The following is an 18,552-nucleotide window of genomic DNA, read 5'->3' on the forward strand; positions in this document are numbered from 1 at the left end:
TACCGTCCCCATCCATGTGACCACCTGATCCAAGACTTTTCTACTGCATCTTACCGGCTGATACCAGTCACGCCACCTCTGCATCTGACTGCTTCTCTTCCTTCTTGCTCTCCTTGAATCCCAACTTTCAGGCCTGGCTCACTATGTCCCCTGACCTCACTTTCCTCATAATTTTACCTGGGAGGCGGGTAACAGTTGCATATTTATTTGTACATATTATATATACAAATAAATATAATATATAGATATGTTATTATATTTCACAAAAAGAAACAGCATGCTAAATGTTGGGATTCTGTTATCACAGAGCAGATTTGGGACCTGACTTTAAACTAGGCTAAAGAATCGATGTGTGTTTTTCTGTTTACCAGAATGAAGAGAGAAACTTCAAAGGACACTAAATAAGAGGGATGACCACTGAACCTGGGGAAAGGGGTCCTGAAACCCACACAGCCCTCTTGAAAAACATAGGAGTGTCTCAGAAATGGGCCCTGCGGTGGGCGCTGGCTGGCACACAGACAGCAAACATTATCCTAACATCCCACCATAGGAACATCTCTCCAGAGGAAGACACGGGAGACTGCACGCCATAGACATCCCATCTTTCCCAACACAGACACTTATCCTTTGATCCATGTCCTTCAGCAAAAACAAGTCTAAATTGTGGAATATTCTAGAAAACAGTTCATCCAATAGTGGCTTTATTCCACATCTGAAACACCTGCTTGAGCCCTGGAATGTGGAGACATCCCCTGTCCACAACCAAAGGCAGGGGGTTTCCCTTGGTCAGGGAACAGGGGAAAGGAAGCATTTAAGAACTTATAAAGTACAGGTACTAAGTACTCCCTGCTAAGGCTGTAGAGGCTGTTAATGAAATAGCTTGTCAAGAATGGAAAAGATGCCACATAAAACACAATGCTCTTCCATTAAAAGCAGCTTCATCATTAATGAAATTTAAAGCTCTACCGTTCTGCGGTTTCATTTTCTTCCTCGTTCCAGGGATATGCACATTTAAAACATGACTGTAAGTAAAACATCCCAAAGAAGGAGATTAGACATGGAACGGTCCAACTACCACTTTGGAAATGGTTAGCTAGCTCCCTATGGGAGCGCCTCAAGCTTGAATTTCCCTCCTGTCTCTCCCTAGGAGATTTACCGCTCCCCGGAGAACTACTGACCCTACTTCACCCTTCCTCCAGCTAATCCCGGTATGAGCTCCTTGACTCTGCATCACTAGTCACAGCCAGCCGCGGAGGATCCGTCCCTGCTGTCTATCAGTGGTCCCTCCCCAGGACAGGGAGCTGCTGCAGCCTAACACGTAACTGCACATTCCTTATGACTCTGACCTCCGAGAAGGAGGGAAGCAACTGAGCTTTCTGTGAGTGTTATGCTCTGCTTGTTTGTCTAGGAGGAAGAATGGATGGACGTGCTCGCAAGCACGGGAGATATAAACCCAAGACAATTAAGTAACTAGGACAGCTTCCCAATTCCTGGTTCTCACAAGAGACAATTATGACTTCCTTCTCAAAGATGCCAGGCGCCTAGGAAGCAGAAGGTGTGCAGCTGAAGGAAAATGGTACACACTTTAGGAACATACCAGCTTTAAGTAGACGTTCTTCCCAGACCCCCACGGTAAGTCAATATGGCGAGGATAAAGCAACAATGCTTTCTACACACGATTACCCCGATGTGACTTTCTAATGAAGTCCAGGGGCAGGCTCCGATCTGGGCAGGAGCCAGACCAGAGGCAGGCAACAGCTGAAAATATTCCTTGGCCCTTGTTGAAAATGTTAGGGCGAGGATCCCACAGGCATTCCCAACCACCTTGTCAAGCCCAGCTGTCTGACACTGAGATCCACTTCCTCAGATCTGAGAGAAGTCACTGGTGTATCCTTTCATGGGCTGGTAGGATAGGAGGAAGAGATGTATAGAGGACCATTCAAGATAAGGAAAAAAGAAGAGAAACTGGCATATCACAGCCTTGAAAGGGGGAATGGACATGAGAATACAATTTTTTAAAAAATTATTTACTTTATATGTGTAGGTGTGTCTGAGTGTATGTCTATGCCCCCCCCCACCATGTTCAAGTAGGAGCTCACGGATGTCAGCAGAGGCCCCGGATCTCCTGAAACTTACAGACAGTTGCAAGCTGCCATGTGGATACTGGGAATTGGATCTAGGTCCTCTGCAAGAACAGGAAGCGCTCTTAGCTGCTGAGCCATCTCTCTGGGCTGGAGAATAAGTTTAAATGCAGCAATGTCAAGTAATTTCATCTCAAACCTGGGATCACCCATTGCACTAGAAATGGAGGCTCTGGAGCATGGAATCGGCTTGTCTACAAATATGTACTCAGTTTGTGTTTATTTACTGAGGATACACATGCAAGCAGGCATGCAGCTAGTCAGATACTGGAAATGCCAGGAAGATTCAGTTTAGGGAAGCCCTGGATATGAGAGCACAGTGGGGTGCAGGCTGCTGAACGCCTGCCCTGGAACACAAGCACAAACACGGACCGATGACACCTGAACAGATCAACTGCTTTAAAACCTTAGCTCAGTTTCCACTGCTGTGGCTGCACACACACTGCCTCGGGCATCTAGAGTCATCTGTACCCAGGTTGGCACTGAAGCAGATGACTGCAGACTTCCAACTGGATCCCAGTGAACAATCAACTCCAAGCCTCTCATTCTCGTCATCAGCGTGAAGTGGCAGACGGTAGTCTCACATCCTCTGGATAACATACTTGTGCCAGGGACTCATCTACGCACCAACCTGTCTTCCAACAGGAGCTGAGGAGCCAATCTGGGCATCAACACAAACTGCACCACGCAAACCTTTTAATACCTACCTGGCTCTTCCCTAACGATATCTTTCTGCCTCCAGCAAGACTAGGGACATCCACACTCATTTCCTCCACTGTGGTGGCTGGGAGGGAAGTCAGCAAGGCTTTTCCATTCACACAAACGTTTCCTCCCTGTAGCTCTGACTCCCACCCAAGACACAGAGGCTTCCAGAAAGGGACACTGACTTAAAACAGTGTCATATTTGAGTTCTGGCTCCTTAGCAGCGATGTGACCATGGGAGTTTGTGCAGGTTATATAATCTACATCTCAACTGAACCACATGGAAAAAAAATAGAGCTGGTTAAAGTTTCCATATGTCATATGACTGCCGTGTGGATTAATCGGACTGACGCATGAGAAACATCTAGCACCGTGGCTGAAACATGAAAGCACTCAACACCTGTTCTCTTATTTATGTCATTTAGGATGCTTTGGGGTGATGCAGAGGAAGCACTTTCAATGCTCTGACCTCTCACAGTCCCTGAAGATCCAGGGTCCCTGCTTCTGTTCCCGTCCCACGTAAGTAACTCAACCATATCAATAAAGTCTTTGAAGTCACGCAGCCCACCTGCACATGACAAGAGGCCACTTTCCAAGTTCTCCACACTCATTCTGTTCACTCCATGATTTTGCCAGTTTCTCCCAAGCCTCAGCCTCCTTCTGACCAGTTCTCTTTAACACATGAGCCTCCTCCCTGCCTGCGGCACTCCAGTGGAACCCACCCTAGGCTAATCTTTCTAATATTTTTACATTTCCTGACCCCTTTCCCTCCTCCTGCATTGGGTCTTTCAGAGGGAACTCCTCAGTTATAGGAGTCAGGGACAACGAGCCTGGAAATCAGTGTGAGTCCAGAAGAAGAAGTAAGGACAGCTCAGGATGCTTCCCTCTAAGAGGTACCACTCTTGTCCTGGGCAGAAACAAACACGTCTTCAGAAGAAGCTTGTCTTTTTTACAAAACAGGTCAGTTTAAAGATGTTGGCCATTACTATAAATGGGGCAAGGAATGTAATCTCAAGAAATGAAACACTTCTCAGGGGTGAAGTGGGTCCCAAGGATGCCCGTTGCAAATCGGGACTCCACCTAGTGAGCACCTTTGTGCCAAAGGCTGCTGGAGAGAGCGCACGCCTTGGAGAAGCCATTCTGCCTGTGAGCACAGCTCTTCGGTGATGTGGTAGAAGTATGGTGGCGGGTGCCTGATGGCAGAGGCAGTGTGAGGAAGGCTGTGAGAAGTCCCAGACTGTGTAGAAGTCACCAAGTATGAGAGAGGGCACATAAGGAAGACATTCTAGGTACAGAAGAACCTGGTGGGTTTACAAGAACAAGAAACAATCTACACAGCACATGTCAAGACGAGGTAGGGCATTATTATCAAGGGTTTGGCAGCCGATATGGAGGAGAGGCAGGCGAAGGCTGGATAACAAGGGATCTGCCTACTATTCTAAGAAGCATTGCTCCCTGGAAGAGGAAAGCAAAGAGAAATCTTAAACAAGTGATGTAGTCTGGCCATGGGGTGGCTATCTGAAGAGGGGGTCCATTCCATTTCTCTTAAGTCATGAAGATACATGAGATTAGTGCAAATGTTTTCGGCTCCAAGACACATTTAAAAACAGAAAAGTCAAAGACTCTACTAGCCTAGAATGCCCTTTCGTCTTTCTCCATCCCATGAACTCTGACTCATTCCCAAAGACTCAGCTCAAAAGTGAAATCTGACAGTTTTCCAAATAGGAATTAGTATCTCTTCGTCCCATAAGCTTCTCCTTATTTTGCACATTTCAACTTCTAAGACAACCAACACTTAGAACTACAGTGATTTGTTCACATTTGCCTCCCCATAAACTAAAGGTTCTTTGATCTCACGGACATTTATTCCTTCCAGGTACACGACGAACATGCCAAGAATCTGTTTCCTGAGCAAGTCAAAACTATAGGCTTTTGGGTGCCGGGGCTTGCCGCAGATTATCTACAGAATGGATGTAAGCTTTTATTTATCTGTCTTAGAAGATGATGCGAGGGAAACATACACAGAGTGCAGAGGTTAGCCCAATCTATCCTGCTTTATTTATGTTTTCAGTCACCCCTTTTCAAATGGAAAGTTCTAGAAACAAACAACCACAAGTCATAAATAACACTGTGCATGTATCTGGTGGTTTGAGAAAGGGTTATACTCTATAAACTCAAACTGGCCTCAAATTTATGGTAATTCTTTTGTCTCCCTCTCCAAGTCCTGGGATTATAGGCCTAAGCCACCGTGACCAGCATGAATAATTTTTATTACAGTATGTTACTATAATTGCTATAGTTTTATTTATGAGTATCTTCTTGTGCCTTTATTATGGGTCTACATGCATAGAAGAAAACTGGATTTAGCCTCATGTGAAATTCCAGGCATCCATGAAGACTCTGGAGCAGGATTGCCAAGGACAGGAAGGGACAAATGTAACTAATGACTTAGGCTAATCGTAATACGCCTCCCCAATCCATACAAGGCCGGGAAAGGATAACGTGAAAGGCTTTTGCCTGCATGGTCTGTTCCCAAGAGGCTAACTCAGAAAGGCCAAGGGAATCCAGCCACCTCTGCCTCCAGGGTTCCATCTCAGTTGTTCAGTGTCTACCAGGCAGACACGACCTCGAACCTCTACAAGCTGTCAAGCACAGTGATGTGCTGTCACTACCTCGGGCCACCGCGAAGGGTGCCAAGTGGGTAGAATGTGCTCTATGAAATTCTAGGCTTCTTTTAGTCTTTCCCATAGAGGTAATGTCTTACATTCGCTTGTCAGCTCCCTAAAAAGTTCACAAAGCTTTGTTTCCCCCGTAGAGTTATTCAGAGCAGATTTTTTATTTTCTGGATGATGGATGGATAGAGAAAGTCGTCAAGCTTAATATTCTTCTTGCTGTGAATTCTCCACTTGGGCTTCACCAAAGGCCCCACAAGACTCACTTGTTCCCCTCAGTTGTGATGTCTGGACCACTTGGAACAGACATAAGCCAATGTGTGATGCGGCCTTGTTTGTTTTCAGGGTAAATACAAAAACAAAGACTAGGTCCTGGGTCAAGTTCGTGGAGGAGCACACAGGGCACACAGCCCTGGTATAGAAAGTGTGAAGGCTCACACAGCTGAAGCACATGACTGACAAGCCAAGTGCCCTACTGGGGAGATGCTTCATCTCTAATGGGTAAGGGCTTTAACTTCTAGGAAAGCGTATTTTCTTCAGTTTGGGATCAGTCCAATAATAACATGAAATTCTTACAATTATTTTGTTTAAAAAAACATCAGAGTTTAATATAGACTCTAGCTTTTTAGTCATGAGTTTATTTGCTCTTTTTTTTTTTTTTTTACCAAAAATTACTATGACAGAGGGCAATAGAATCAATGTCCTTTCCTAAGCTGAGAAAGAAGAGCTTTAAATACACTTAAATATACTTGCAATTTTTTTCTTCTTTTGCATGTGTTTAAAAACAAGGAGAATGCTACTGACATAGCACGTCACGAGTCAGGAATGCTTTAAATGCACATGTTAATGCATGTTTTACATACTGTATAATTTACTCTCAAAAAGCAGCTGGAGGAATTATTTAAAGAGAATGACACTCCATACCTCAAAGAAGAACTGAATTTTTCTTTTTTTTAAAAAAAGAGAGAGCTGTTTACCAACAGACTGATCTTAAAAAAATATAGAAAGATAGCTCCATCTTTGTTGAGATGGGAGCATAAAACAGATGGACATGATAATTCATTACACGACACTTAATTTGATAAAGGTTTCTTGGACAATTTCTACTGCAGCTTGAGTAGGCAGGAGAAAAGTAATTTAATTACCCAGTACAACGTTAACAGCCATAAGGTCTCCAACAGATATGACCAGGCTAACCAAGGCTGTATCACAAAGGCCAAAGAAGAGATCTCTGAGTTCCAAGCATAAAAACAGAAGAGGCCCTAACTCCCCAGGAACACCAGCTTTAACGTGTCTATCTGGGTGGAGTGTGTGTGCTGTTGATAGCCCCTGACCCAGCACTCCCACCCTAACAGGAGGCTAAACACCTCAGAGACTGAAAAGGTGGGTCTCTGGAGATAAGAACTGTTTAGGAAAACTTTGAGAAGCTCAACTCACTCCCCCAGGATCCGAACTTTAGCAGACGGAATGCTGAGTGAGCCCAACACTCTGTCAGCTACAACTGCACTCAACAGTAAGCTAATCGACGTTGTTTTCAGTAGGAAGTGAAGCATATTATTTAAGATTGGAACTAGGGCAAATAAGAAGACTTGACAGTAAGTATTCTCGATCATTTTCCATGTGAGTGTCTCTTAGAGTTCTCTGGCTTCTTGGTCTAGGTGTAAAGGTGGCACCCGCCTGGACTCAGTTTTCGTTATGTGGTGGAAAACAAGTCTACAATGGAGCATTTCCCTTGAGGGCGGGTTACTGATGGTGTGCCTCTCTATCAGATGGCCTTCCAGAGACCCAGAGTCTTCTGCACCGTCACCAGTGATACTCAGAAACTGCTGAGCCCTTCCTTTCAGTAAGCACCACACCCTACGGCAAGCCCAGCGTTCTGTTCCCTGTCTTCCCTCAATGAGTTTCTGTTGAACTGTTTTAACAGATTTCAGCATTTTCGAATTGGTACACCTTGTTTTCACTCACTGCAGCTATGCGGTCAGATTAATTTTTATTAACTTACATGCTTCTGAGGGGAAGGAGCACCCTGCCAAGGATTCCATTCAGCTGGCCTCATCTGGGATGAGTCCACTTCAGGCTGCGAATTCTGGAACTCCAGAACGCTTCTTCCCCAAACGTCTTTATCGACTCCCAAACACAGTGTGCAAGCAACCTGCGAGAATTCTATTAGCATCTCACAACCAAGCACTAGCAATACTGGATTTTCTCACAAGTGCAAAGAAATTGGGATTGCAGAGGTGGGGACACCTTAGATTTCTGAGCGGAAGCAGCTGGGGGCAAATACATAGATCTGGTCTTAAGGAAAGGCATTTCAAGACCTTCCTTCTGGCCAGGGCTGTGCTATCATGTATAGGTAATCATCTTTGCTTTAATCTAATTTCCCTTCCTGACGTGCGGAACTGTTCCGACAGTACAGCACGGGGCTGGGAATCTGTCTCAGATATCAGTCGGTGTTTCAGAGGACAAAAGTCAAACTGAGGCTCAAACGAGGGAGAAAAAAGAGCCCTTCACATAGAATATTTATTTTAAGTGATATAATGGGCTAATTACAAAATTAGTAACAGAGGACATAAAACTCTCCTAAAACATAATTGTGACACACACACACAACTAAATGTGAAATACGGAGGTGTTAAGAACACACAGCTGAATGAAGGGTGACAGAGAGGAGAGATGAGTCTTCAGAGAAGGGAAACAATGTGCACACGGGTCCAGGGGGCGGCAGGCATCCATGCTCAGCACACATGGGGACTATGTAAGGCACTGGGGACCGCACCCCCATACACACACTGGAGTCCTTCCCACAGCACACATACCAAGGCAGCTGACAGAGAAGGCCGCATTCCATTGTCGAATAGCAATTTAATACAGTAAATCCTTATTTGTAGATTCAGCCTTTGGCCAGATGTCATCCACCCCCTTTCCTTAGGAACTGTCTCCTCATAGACGTCAAGAGAAAATGTAGCTAGCAGTAATCAGTGAGCCGTCTATCAAGCACACGATCGCCTACTTCGCCTGCTTGGCAGACAGCTTTCTGTATCTAACCAGCGCTGACCACCAAGGCACGAAGAACTAGCCTAGTAGTTTGCGTGTTTCATTTTGCCTTTTCTAAGAAAATGCAAGGATAAAAAAGCAGCCATCTTTCTCCCGTGACTTCACCGGACAGTCCCCTTCTCCTTTCACCATGTGACCCTACTTATTGCTTCATTATCTTCCTGAGTCCTGGAATTTTGAGGGCTTTTTTTCCCTCTTGCTTTCCCTTAAGAAGTTCCTAACACAAACTTCTTGAGTTTCATCCGATTGAGAAGATTTGGGAAAGTCAAAAATACTTTTAAGATCACACAACCCAGAATTTGGGAGGCAGAGGCAGGTGGATCTCTGAGTTCGAGGCCAGTCTGGTCGCTACAAGAGCTAGTTCCACGACAAGCACCAAAACTTGAACAAACAAACAAAAAAAATCAGGCAACCCTTTCCTGCCTTCCATTTTGGTTCAGAGAGCAAGAAAGTGAGAAGTTTGCTCAATTCACACTGAGACAGACCCAGTTCATGTGACGTACTGAGCATCCTCCAGCTACCACATGTATCGTGCACGGGTGGGCACATGTGCTCACTGACAACCATCACAAAGTAACGCTCGGGACTCCCAAGTGCTTGGACAGGGGAAGGTATGGGCCTTGACAGTGATGTGTGGTCCACAGGGGAACGGGGACACCGCACCTGGTGGCTCACCCTCACCCAGGCACAGGCCGCTGCTGCTCTAGACAGGGAGCTTCCAGTTCTACACAAGTCGCCTGTGAGAACGGATCATGGTACAACTTCTCTGATCGGGTTGACCGGCAAGATTCAGCCTAATCCATTGATCTTTACTTCATTTCTCATGTGCTGAATATATCCCCATTTTTTTTTTGGTGAAAACAGGAATCATTTATTAACATTTTTGCCAAGAAAATCTAAAATTTTTAATTATCTTAGAACCAAAAAAATTAGAACTTATAAATCCTGAGCTAAAAATAAAAAGATTTTTGGATACAGCGTCTCAGAAAGTAAGAGATCTCAATGCTCTGGATCTTGGTTCTGGAAGAGAGTCAGGCCCTTTGGTCGAGAGAGAAGCAGGAGCCAAAAGGGAGCTTGGGAACCTGGCTTTCACAGCATACACAACCCAAGACAAAGCTATTTTAAGTTTCTGGATATCATAAACAATGACTTAATTTATTTTGAACTCAAAATAACTGGCTTGGATTTTTTTCTCAATAACTTTTAAGAAAAACATATTTATAGACAGAAATTGATAACATAATGTTTCAGAAAGAAGAGTTTATGATGACTCTCATTAAATTTAGAATGAGTGACTATCATTCATCTTCTCAATAAACATACAAAAATATCAGAAGGCATGGAATGTTCTAAATAGCAATTCAGTTAACTTCCAGTAAGGTGCAGTGGAATCACTGCCCCAAATTTTAACAATTTAATGTCCTGTTAACTGAAAAATGATATTGGCAAAGTGAAAGCTCTATGAAAGAAGGCGTAGACACTGGAGCCGGCAATGTGTCCTTAGAGTAGGAAAACAAACAAACAAACAACCAACAGAGAGTGACCTGGAAGCTATCTCGACAGACATCCAGCTGGGCTAAGGGTTAGGCTTGGCAGCGGAACATGGATGCACACAGTGCATCTCAGGTACATCCAGCCTCCAGATACAGTAGGTAGATCCATTTCTCTCGGACAAGATGAATAGTGACGGAATTTTTCTATGTCACATCCTTTAAAGACTGCTTTTTGTTTTAAGCATGGTCCTAGTTTTGGAAAATAGTTGTTTTGGCGTCCCCTCCCCGAACACCTCAATGACATTTTCTGCTGTCTGAGAAAGAAAAACCCAGTACTTCTTAAGGAGAGACAATCTGAGTTACAGTAACCAAATATGAGGTTTACAGCTGAGGTCGTACTTAGAGGCCTTGAACACATGTCTGCGCTGAGACGAACTGTCAAGAGGGAGGGGCAAAGTGCTCAGGACGTAGCGAGTTTAACTATAAAGCTGCCTGAATTTCAGAAGACCCAGATGCCCAGAGCCAAAAGCACACTAGTTTTTAGAACAGGGTCATTCACCTGCAGGATTTCAGCAACTTTCTTCAACCAGAAAGTCAGGTCTAAAGGTCACCTATTTTTGTGAAATGCATACTGTGGTGGATTAAAAATGGCCACACATTCTTTGATGCTTCTTCCATCAAAAGGAAGACTGTACTCTGCTACTCTTTGGATAAGGGCTTATTTTGTGACCTGCTTCCACAAACAAAGTGACAGGAGCAGGGATGTCCACATCTGGGTCTCTAGAGATGCTTGCTGTGACACCTCCTCTTTCTGGCACACGTGAAGCAGTTCAGGACGGAAGATCAGACACAAGTTGTCCTTTAAGTCATGCCAGCTGGGTTCCCGAAACATAACCGGCACCCAGACCTATATGCCGAGAACTGCCTAGCCAGCACCAAGAATGGAGAAACACAGAAGGTCTTTTGCTTTCTGTACTGATCATGGGGATGGCAATGAAAAACTGAAATACATATTTGTCGCTAATTTGCACTTTGCTGATACAGACATAAGCTCACATCGCTGACTTATCATTCTGTTTTAACAACAACAAGAAAACATCACAAACACTACGGAAGAAGGAGCACAGGGATTTCGAAGATCCTGATTCAAAGACAGACTGGTCCTGCCCCTCATACCAAGGAGCAGCTGCGGTTTTACAGAAGTCAGTCATTCTTTAGACTTCCATTTTCTAGACTGTAAATTCCATATGGTGATAGAGATGATAAAATGAGCAAAGGGTTGGTAATGATCAAGGTACGTGACACAGTTAAGCTATGTCTGTTATTGCTGGCCCCACACTGTGTAAGGACAGCTTTCCCAGCTCTACAAAGACAGCATTTGCATCGATGCACACAACACATTGGTTGTTTTGTTGCAAATCCCCTGTGCATGGCAGCATCTGTACAGGCACACACCATGCACACACTCACGGACACTATGTGCACAAAGGGTCACAGCCCTATAGGACATTCTGTTTCTCCTTCTGTTCCTGTGCGGTGGTGTTCAGACCCCGAGTAAGGCCCCAGATGTGAATTCTTATCTTTTTCTGTCTTCTCTTAGAAAGTGTGATAAGTTAGCTGCTGAAATCACGGAGTGGAAACAACAGAAAAGGGCTAAAAGGATTCAGTGTGCCTGCAACTCTGCACCAGGTTGCAGAGTACTGATGCCCGGTCAATGGTTAATTCTTTCCCACGTGCGCATGATAGACATCTATCGCCTTCAGGATCCACGTTTAGAGAGCAGAAACTGAATTCTTTGGGTCCTAAAGAGACAGCCAGGATGCTGCAAGAGGCCAGGGGCAGGCTGGGAAAGAAGTGCGTGTCAGTGGCAAAAGTGTTATCCAGGTGTGGCAAGGACACTCAGAGAGCGGAGTCCTTCCCTCGTAAGACTCACTCGAGTTTGATGAATCAGTGGAATAAAAACATGCCACTCAGGAGGAGACTCACAAGCTGAGCAGGAGCTCACACAGAAATGGGCGGCTGGGGGCCTGACTGAGTCAAACAGCCTTGCTAGGAAGAGCTGGAAGGTCTTTATGAAAGAGAGCAAAGCCGTAAGAGAAGTGGTTACTCTCAGTGAAAAGTAAATTTTTACTGCTGGACTTTCAGCTGTTTTACCCTTCTCTGCCCTAAAAGACTCTCCTGCCTGAATTCTCTAACAACTGGCTTTGCTCTAAGTTCTTAGCCAAGGTCTTTACAAGCAGGTGAGAAAGTCAAACAATCATGATAATATTTTATATATTCCATCCTAGTTTGTGTTGCGCAGGAAACATGTTTCTCTCATGAGAACAAAGGTTTCTCTTAAAATGCTATTACTATAAATTAGGCAATTTTCTTTTTATTTCTATTTTTATATGTTTGCTTGGGTTTTCATTCTTTGATCACAGTATAACCTATAAACTTTAATAAGAGAGACCCTGGTTCATATGCGAAGCTATCCTGAACAGACTTAAGCAACAGATCGAGCACATATATTCTACATTTACTAATATTAATGCACACACAGAGGAAATATGTCATAATTGCTGACCTCTAGAAACATTCTTCAGCTAGTGAGATAAGACTTTATGTATGCAGCAATTAAATAAAGGTGCAAGGAAATGTGTGATTAACTCACAGCAAGGAAAAGGATATTCTTGGAGTTCCCAGGGGGCAGGACAGGTATGACGTGAAAGATGAAGACCTTGTGGATAAAGTGGAATTTAATTGGAATCCTGCAGGATGAGTGGTATCAGAAAAGATGGAGAGATAAAGGTTGACTCACGCTGTGTTAGGGGAGGGCAGTGCTAGGAGGGAGCCATCGTTCTGTTCTGTAGTCCTGGGGGGTAGGAGAGCTTAAGGAAAGGGTCCGGGAGCAAGTCAAGGCTTTTAAAGTGAGATGATGCATAATAGTTGTATTATGAGCAATGGAAAGGGGATAAAGAAGCTACAAGTGTTCTTTCCACTCTTCCTTAACATATGCATTACCTTGGCTAAGCATGGGCTTGTTCGTTCATTCATTCATTCATTCATTCATTCATAATATACTCTGGCCATATTATTCCTTTGTACTAGAGATCACAAATACCCACTTTTCTTTGAGAATCACAAAATAAAAAAGAAACATCTGAATGATTTCAATGTATTATAAATGTGTTATGTAAACAGATGAATGAGGAGTTACAAGGGAGCAGAAGGGCACACCAGAGACATCGAAGATCGAAAACACCTTAAAGAGAGGAAAACGGAATCCTCAAAAGACAGCAGATGCTGTCCAGGTCAAAGAAGAGAAACACTACGTGGAGAGAGGCGGCTGGAGATGCAGAGGTCCTGAGCATGAGGCGAGTCGGGGAGAGCACTGATTGGGCAGGAACAAAGGGTGAGTGTGTAGCAGGGAAGGGGACAAGCATGGGTCACTGGCTATCTAACACACAGGAAGGTAAGGGCTGTGAGAACGTAGTCCTCCCTGCAAATAATTGACAGCGGGACTTTGATGACTTCCTTCTCCCTGCTTCTGCGGTTGCACCATTTACCGTGGACCATTCCTCAGCAGAGTGCCCAAGTCACAACTGCATTAATACCATAATACCCACCCTCAGGTTTCTGTTTACTAGAGTCGCAACAGAAAGCATCTGGTGCAACCTCTGTCCCAATGTAACATTTCTTCTAAGCACGGCTGGCAGGCAGCCATCCAGATGGGAAGACATCCTACCCAGCGCCAGGAACTGGAGTCGGCCGCAGAAAGCAGCGTGACTCACTGCTGAGTGTTATTAGTTGTGAGGTTTCCTCCTTAAGCTGAGATTTAGTGTTTTCCTACAGATCCTATACATTTTCCCCAACAAGAGTGACTGGGAGAAAAAGTCCCCTGTACCTCCAACATACAAAAGGTGCTAATTAGAGCTGTAAAACTGAGTTCAAAGTTGTTCCCTTCCTTCACTCAACGACAGGCCTGCCTGGCTTTGACTAATTAGGTTCTCTGATACAATGAACCATCTCCCTTTTTATGAAGACCTTGAAAGAACATTTGTGACTACTAGTATTGCTCCACTGTTTTTGCTGGTGATTGGCTGTACCTGTGTGTGCATGGGTGTTCACCCTTTGCACACAACATCACATAGATACAACATCCTAATGTCACAGGGAGGTGGCTGTACCTCTTTAACACACCACTTTCACAGAAATCTTGGTTTTCCACTTCATGACACAGCACAGAGGACATGTCTGAAAGAATCCTAGGTTTCGGATAAGAAAAAGGCCAGAACACTAGAGACCTAATACATTTCGTTAACTGAAAGAAGAAAAAAAAGCAATTATGAAAACAAACTCTAAGTATCTTCTCTGATTACTGAAAAAGGAAACTTATTGTAGTGGTTCATCTAATCAACCTGATGGGATTGAGAAGGATCTAGATCAGTGTTCTCTATCTTCTTAATGCTCTGACCCTTTAATACAGGTCCTCATGTCGTGGTCACCTCCAAACACAAAATTATTTCATTGCTACTTCATAGCTGCAATTTTGCTGCTGTTACGAATCGTAATGTCAATACCTGACATGCAGGATAGCTGATATGTGACCTTCCAAGTGGGTTGTGACCAACAGATTGAGAACCGCTGGTCTAGGTCTGAGTGGGTCTGAGAGGGATGTCACTGCCAGAGAGGACTAAGTGGGGGAGCCTTGCCTTGAATATGGATAATACTATCACATAGGCTAGAGTCCAATGGAACAGATGGGAGAAGAGTATGGGGTTCCCTAATCAAAAATCTCTCTTCTCTACTCCCTGGATGCCATTTGGCGAACTGCCCTGAAATATCCTCCTCCTACGACAGAACGAAACCTCTGAGATCATGAGCCAAATCTCAAAGATTTGGTCAAAGCATAGAACCCCAACTAACACATGGTTATTTTAACTATGGGCTACCTATACTTACATATTCCTAATTCATAAAGTCATTCCTATTACCAAAACTACTCATGCAGTAAGTCTAAACGCTAAATGCCAAATGCCTGGTACTAGGACGGGACTGGAGCAGAGGTTACAGATGGAACTAAATAGGGAAGGGTTTCAGCTTTTGGTATTATATGCAGAACAGAAGTGGTAAGAAAGGAAATGTCTTTATTACAAAGACGACATAAAGGGCTAGAAAAGACGGAGGAGGTAGTGATGACAGAGAAGAGGGACAGGTATCATGGGTAAGGGGAAGCAGATTGCAGACCCAGGTTCCCTGAAAGCAACATACTGTTGGCTAGCATCACTGTGATGCTCTGTAGAGCAACAACAGACCCGAGGGCTCTCGGGGTCTAGAGACCTCATTCAATAACGTTCAATGGATGCCCTGTTACTGACATTAAAATGATGGTGGCTTATCTTGCCCAGCTAAAGGGAAATGTGTCTGATACTCAAAATTACTGTCAAGAATTCAGACACCTTTTTGCCTCAGTATGAAATGGGCCCTGGGAGATGCATGGCTCCACATATCCAGGCCCCTTCTGATGAGCTCTTTGAAGCAGTCAGTGTTTCATAACACTGGGCACTTGGCTTACACACTCACAAGAGCTGCTGCAAAGGATCAAATGGCGTGTCTCACTATCAGAGGCCTCGTTCTGCCTCCTAATCTGTGCACGGAGGGGAAAGCATGCCTACTTACTTCCTAGTCCTCCAAGTGCTTTCAGGAAGAGTCTTAATCCTTAAGATTAATGGCTTAACCTGATGACACCTGGCTTTGATGTGAGGAGAGACATATGTAAATAGCAAGTAATAGTAACAGTCCAGTGGTTTCTCCAGAGAAACAGGCAAGGATTGGGTTTCCCAAGGGAAAGCAAGCTGCGGGCTAGAAAAACTGTCCAGGGGATGGTGCTAGCATATAAGTCAGAAAGGAAACTTGAACCGGTGACAAACCAACCTTGCCGGCAGGGTACAGCAGCCATCCGCTGTGAGCCGCACTTGAGTTTCGTAGCTGTCCAGGGGGCACACGGCCTGCTGGACAGGGGGGCACTCCACGGTGCTGCAGTCCACGCTGAAAACTGAAAGGGGCAAACAGAGAAGCACTGTTTATTGCGACATCTACTTGCATTTTGAATCCCCAAATGAAATAACGACTGTCGACAAATGTCCAAAGACTCCTTGCTTCCCTGAAACCCAGAGGGCCCTTCTAGTGTTTTCCTGTCCGCCAATGAAACGGAAGCGCAACTGTGGTTCATCTCAAACAGGGGACAAGAGTCAGGATGAGAACGGAGTGAGACCATGGAGTTATACGGATGGTGACGGTGATGGACAGCGAGAAGAGTTTCTGACAGAGCAGTTCAAGAGATGGACAAGGGATCGCTTGGCGTGAAGCGTTTACCTAACAGGAAAACTAAAATTAAGAAAGAAAAATGAAAGGAAAAAAATTTTAAAAACTGATCAGTCATTAGAAACTTGAGAAGAAGACACCACTACAACCTAGATCTAGTCACAGACTACATTAGAAATGCTGGCACTAGGGTAAGGCTGTTAGATACACTATAAAGCGAGAAACAGCTGCGACATGACAAGAATTCCAATACTGGCAAAGAAGGTGAGTAAACAGTCAAGTGACGGAGGGCATGCTTCGAAGCCAAGGCGGACGGGAGGGGCTGCCAAGGAAGAAAACTGGGGCTGTTTCCTTATAAAACATCTGCCATTCGGATGTGTGTATTTATCCAAATGTAATTCTGTTTTATATATGTGTGCTTCTAAATGTACAACTTCCACGTGACACACGCATCTGCAAGCTGTAGCACCACAGTCTTCCCCAACAGCTTCCTCAAACATACATGAAGAAAATACAGATGGAAGAAAAAAGGGCTGGCTTACTCCATGACGGCGCTCATGCGCCGGGAGATTATCCCTCTGGCTCTTTGATTAGAGTCCTGAAGTGAGACACTAGCAAAGTGAGACACTAGCCCCAAGCAGCAAGCCATCCGAGCACAAGTAAGAATGCTCATCTTGGTGGGAGTGGAGAAGCCCTGGAGGAGGGACCTGTTGCCCTCTGATGCAAAGGGGCGATGCTGCCCAGCCAGCTTGCGCATACCTGGTTTGCACTCAGAGAGGTCACAGCACTCTCCCGGCTTCCCTGAGGCTTTGGACACTAGAATGTTCAGGTATCCCGGCTGGCAGACTTTGCGCAGACAGCCCGCAGGGTCACACACGCAGCGGCTGGGTAAGGGACAACACTCCCCAGGAGGAGCATAGCCCTCGATCAGAACGGAATCTTCAGGGCAACGTGGAGAGAACTGGACTTCACAGCGGGCCTTGGAGCAATCTGGCTTCTCTTCTAAATGGGAGAGAAAGAATTTAGCTCATGCCCAGAGCAGTGTGGGGCACTTTTGTGGGAAGAACAGGGGAACAAAAGAAGTCTGGTGAAAATCTCAGCCACGGGAAATCTCTACCAAGAGCCGCCCGTGACACCAAAATACAGGCCATCCCTTGCTCATGCTGTACAGCCAACACCTACTACAAAGCTCAAGGGGATGCAAAGGGAAGGCCTCACGTGGCTCAGACTCAGGTCTAGACTAACTGTGAACCCAAGGGTCGTGAGGTTTCTTTCTTGATAGTGATATAGGTTAAAAATCCAAACAGTGACAGAAACAAGCCCTGGCTGCTCCAGGGACTGAAGACAATATGAACGATACCAGACATGAAGAACTTGACCTCCAAATGGGCTTCGATGAAAGCAGCTGATTAAGATATGCAATTTTATGACGTGGTAGCTGAACAAGACACCTTCCCCCGTCATTCTCCTACACGGCAGGTCTGGCCCACGGGATGCACCTGTCCATGCAATGCCAGCCATGGAGACAGCTCGGTCTCAGAGATGGGGAAAGTAACAGTGGGCTTCACCCACCAAGTGTCAGACTAAGCAGCAGAGTCCGAGCTCATCAAACTGCAGTCCTCAGGCTATGTTCTTGGTTTACGCTTTTAAACCACGGCCTGGAGGAAAAGACTGCGACAATCTCTAACTACTAAAGACGGTGACCTTTGAAGAGGGTCTGGGTGTTGGGAAGATGTTAGTGAAACAAAGCCACACTGTGCTGTAGTGACCACTTCCGCAACCTTTAACCGACTTTACTAAACTAAAACCCAGAGATGGCACCGCAGAACAGGATTGAAGTCAAGAGTTTCCTTATTTGTGTCTGTGCCTGTATACCAAAACAAACCAACCAACCTAAGGCAGAAAAACGCAAGGAACCTGCCTAATCAGTGAAAAAGCAAGAGCCAAGGCACCGCTTACGTTTCACTCAGCTCTGGATAGCACAGACGTAACTGTCATTCTCAAGCCAAACCTGCTTCTTTCCGACTTCTCTCCCCCAAAAGCCTCATGCAGCAGAGGTGAACCTGGAAGTCCTCATCCTTCTGCCTCCTCTTGCCAAGCGATGGGATGATACCTGGCTCTTCCTCTGCTCACTTTCCAACCTGGCTGCCTTCCCTTTCACTTTCCTGGTCGCCTTCCTGAACT

The 18,552-nt window shown here is 45.0% G+C and overlaps 1 protein-coding gene across 2 annotated transcripts in view; it reads right to left on the reverse strand.

Moving 5' to 3' along the window:
• Nucleotides 1–18,552, reverse strand: part of Crim1 (cysteine rich transmembrane BMP regulator 1) — a 175,701-nt gene that overhangs the window by 76,691 nt on the left and 80,458 nt on the right. Inside the window, exons 3-4 of one of the 2 annotated variants that reach the window (XM_050163473.1) lie at nt 17,128–17,370; nt 15,979–16,099 (exon numbers count right to left, since the gene is read on the reverse strand). In XM_050163473.1, the coding sequence (XP_050019430.1) occupies nt 15,979–16,099; nt 17,128–17,370 (364 nt within the window). The remainder of the gene's footprint in view (nt 1–15,978; nt 16,100–17,127; nt 17,371–18,552) is intronic. The other variant, XM_050163474.1, reaches the window with a different exon arrangement.

Source organism: Alexandromys fortis, unplaced genomic scaffold, assembly GCF_014885135.2.
Source record: "Alexandromys fortis isolate MF-2015 unplaced genomic scaffold, M_Fortis_MF-2015_v1.1 scaffold_136, whole genome shotgun sequence".
In the NCBI taxonomy this organism is placed as follows: Eukaryota; Metazoa; Chordata; class Mammalia; order Rodentia; family Cricetidae; genus Alexandromys; species Alexandromys fortis.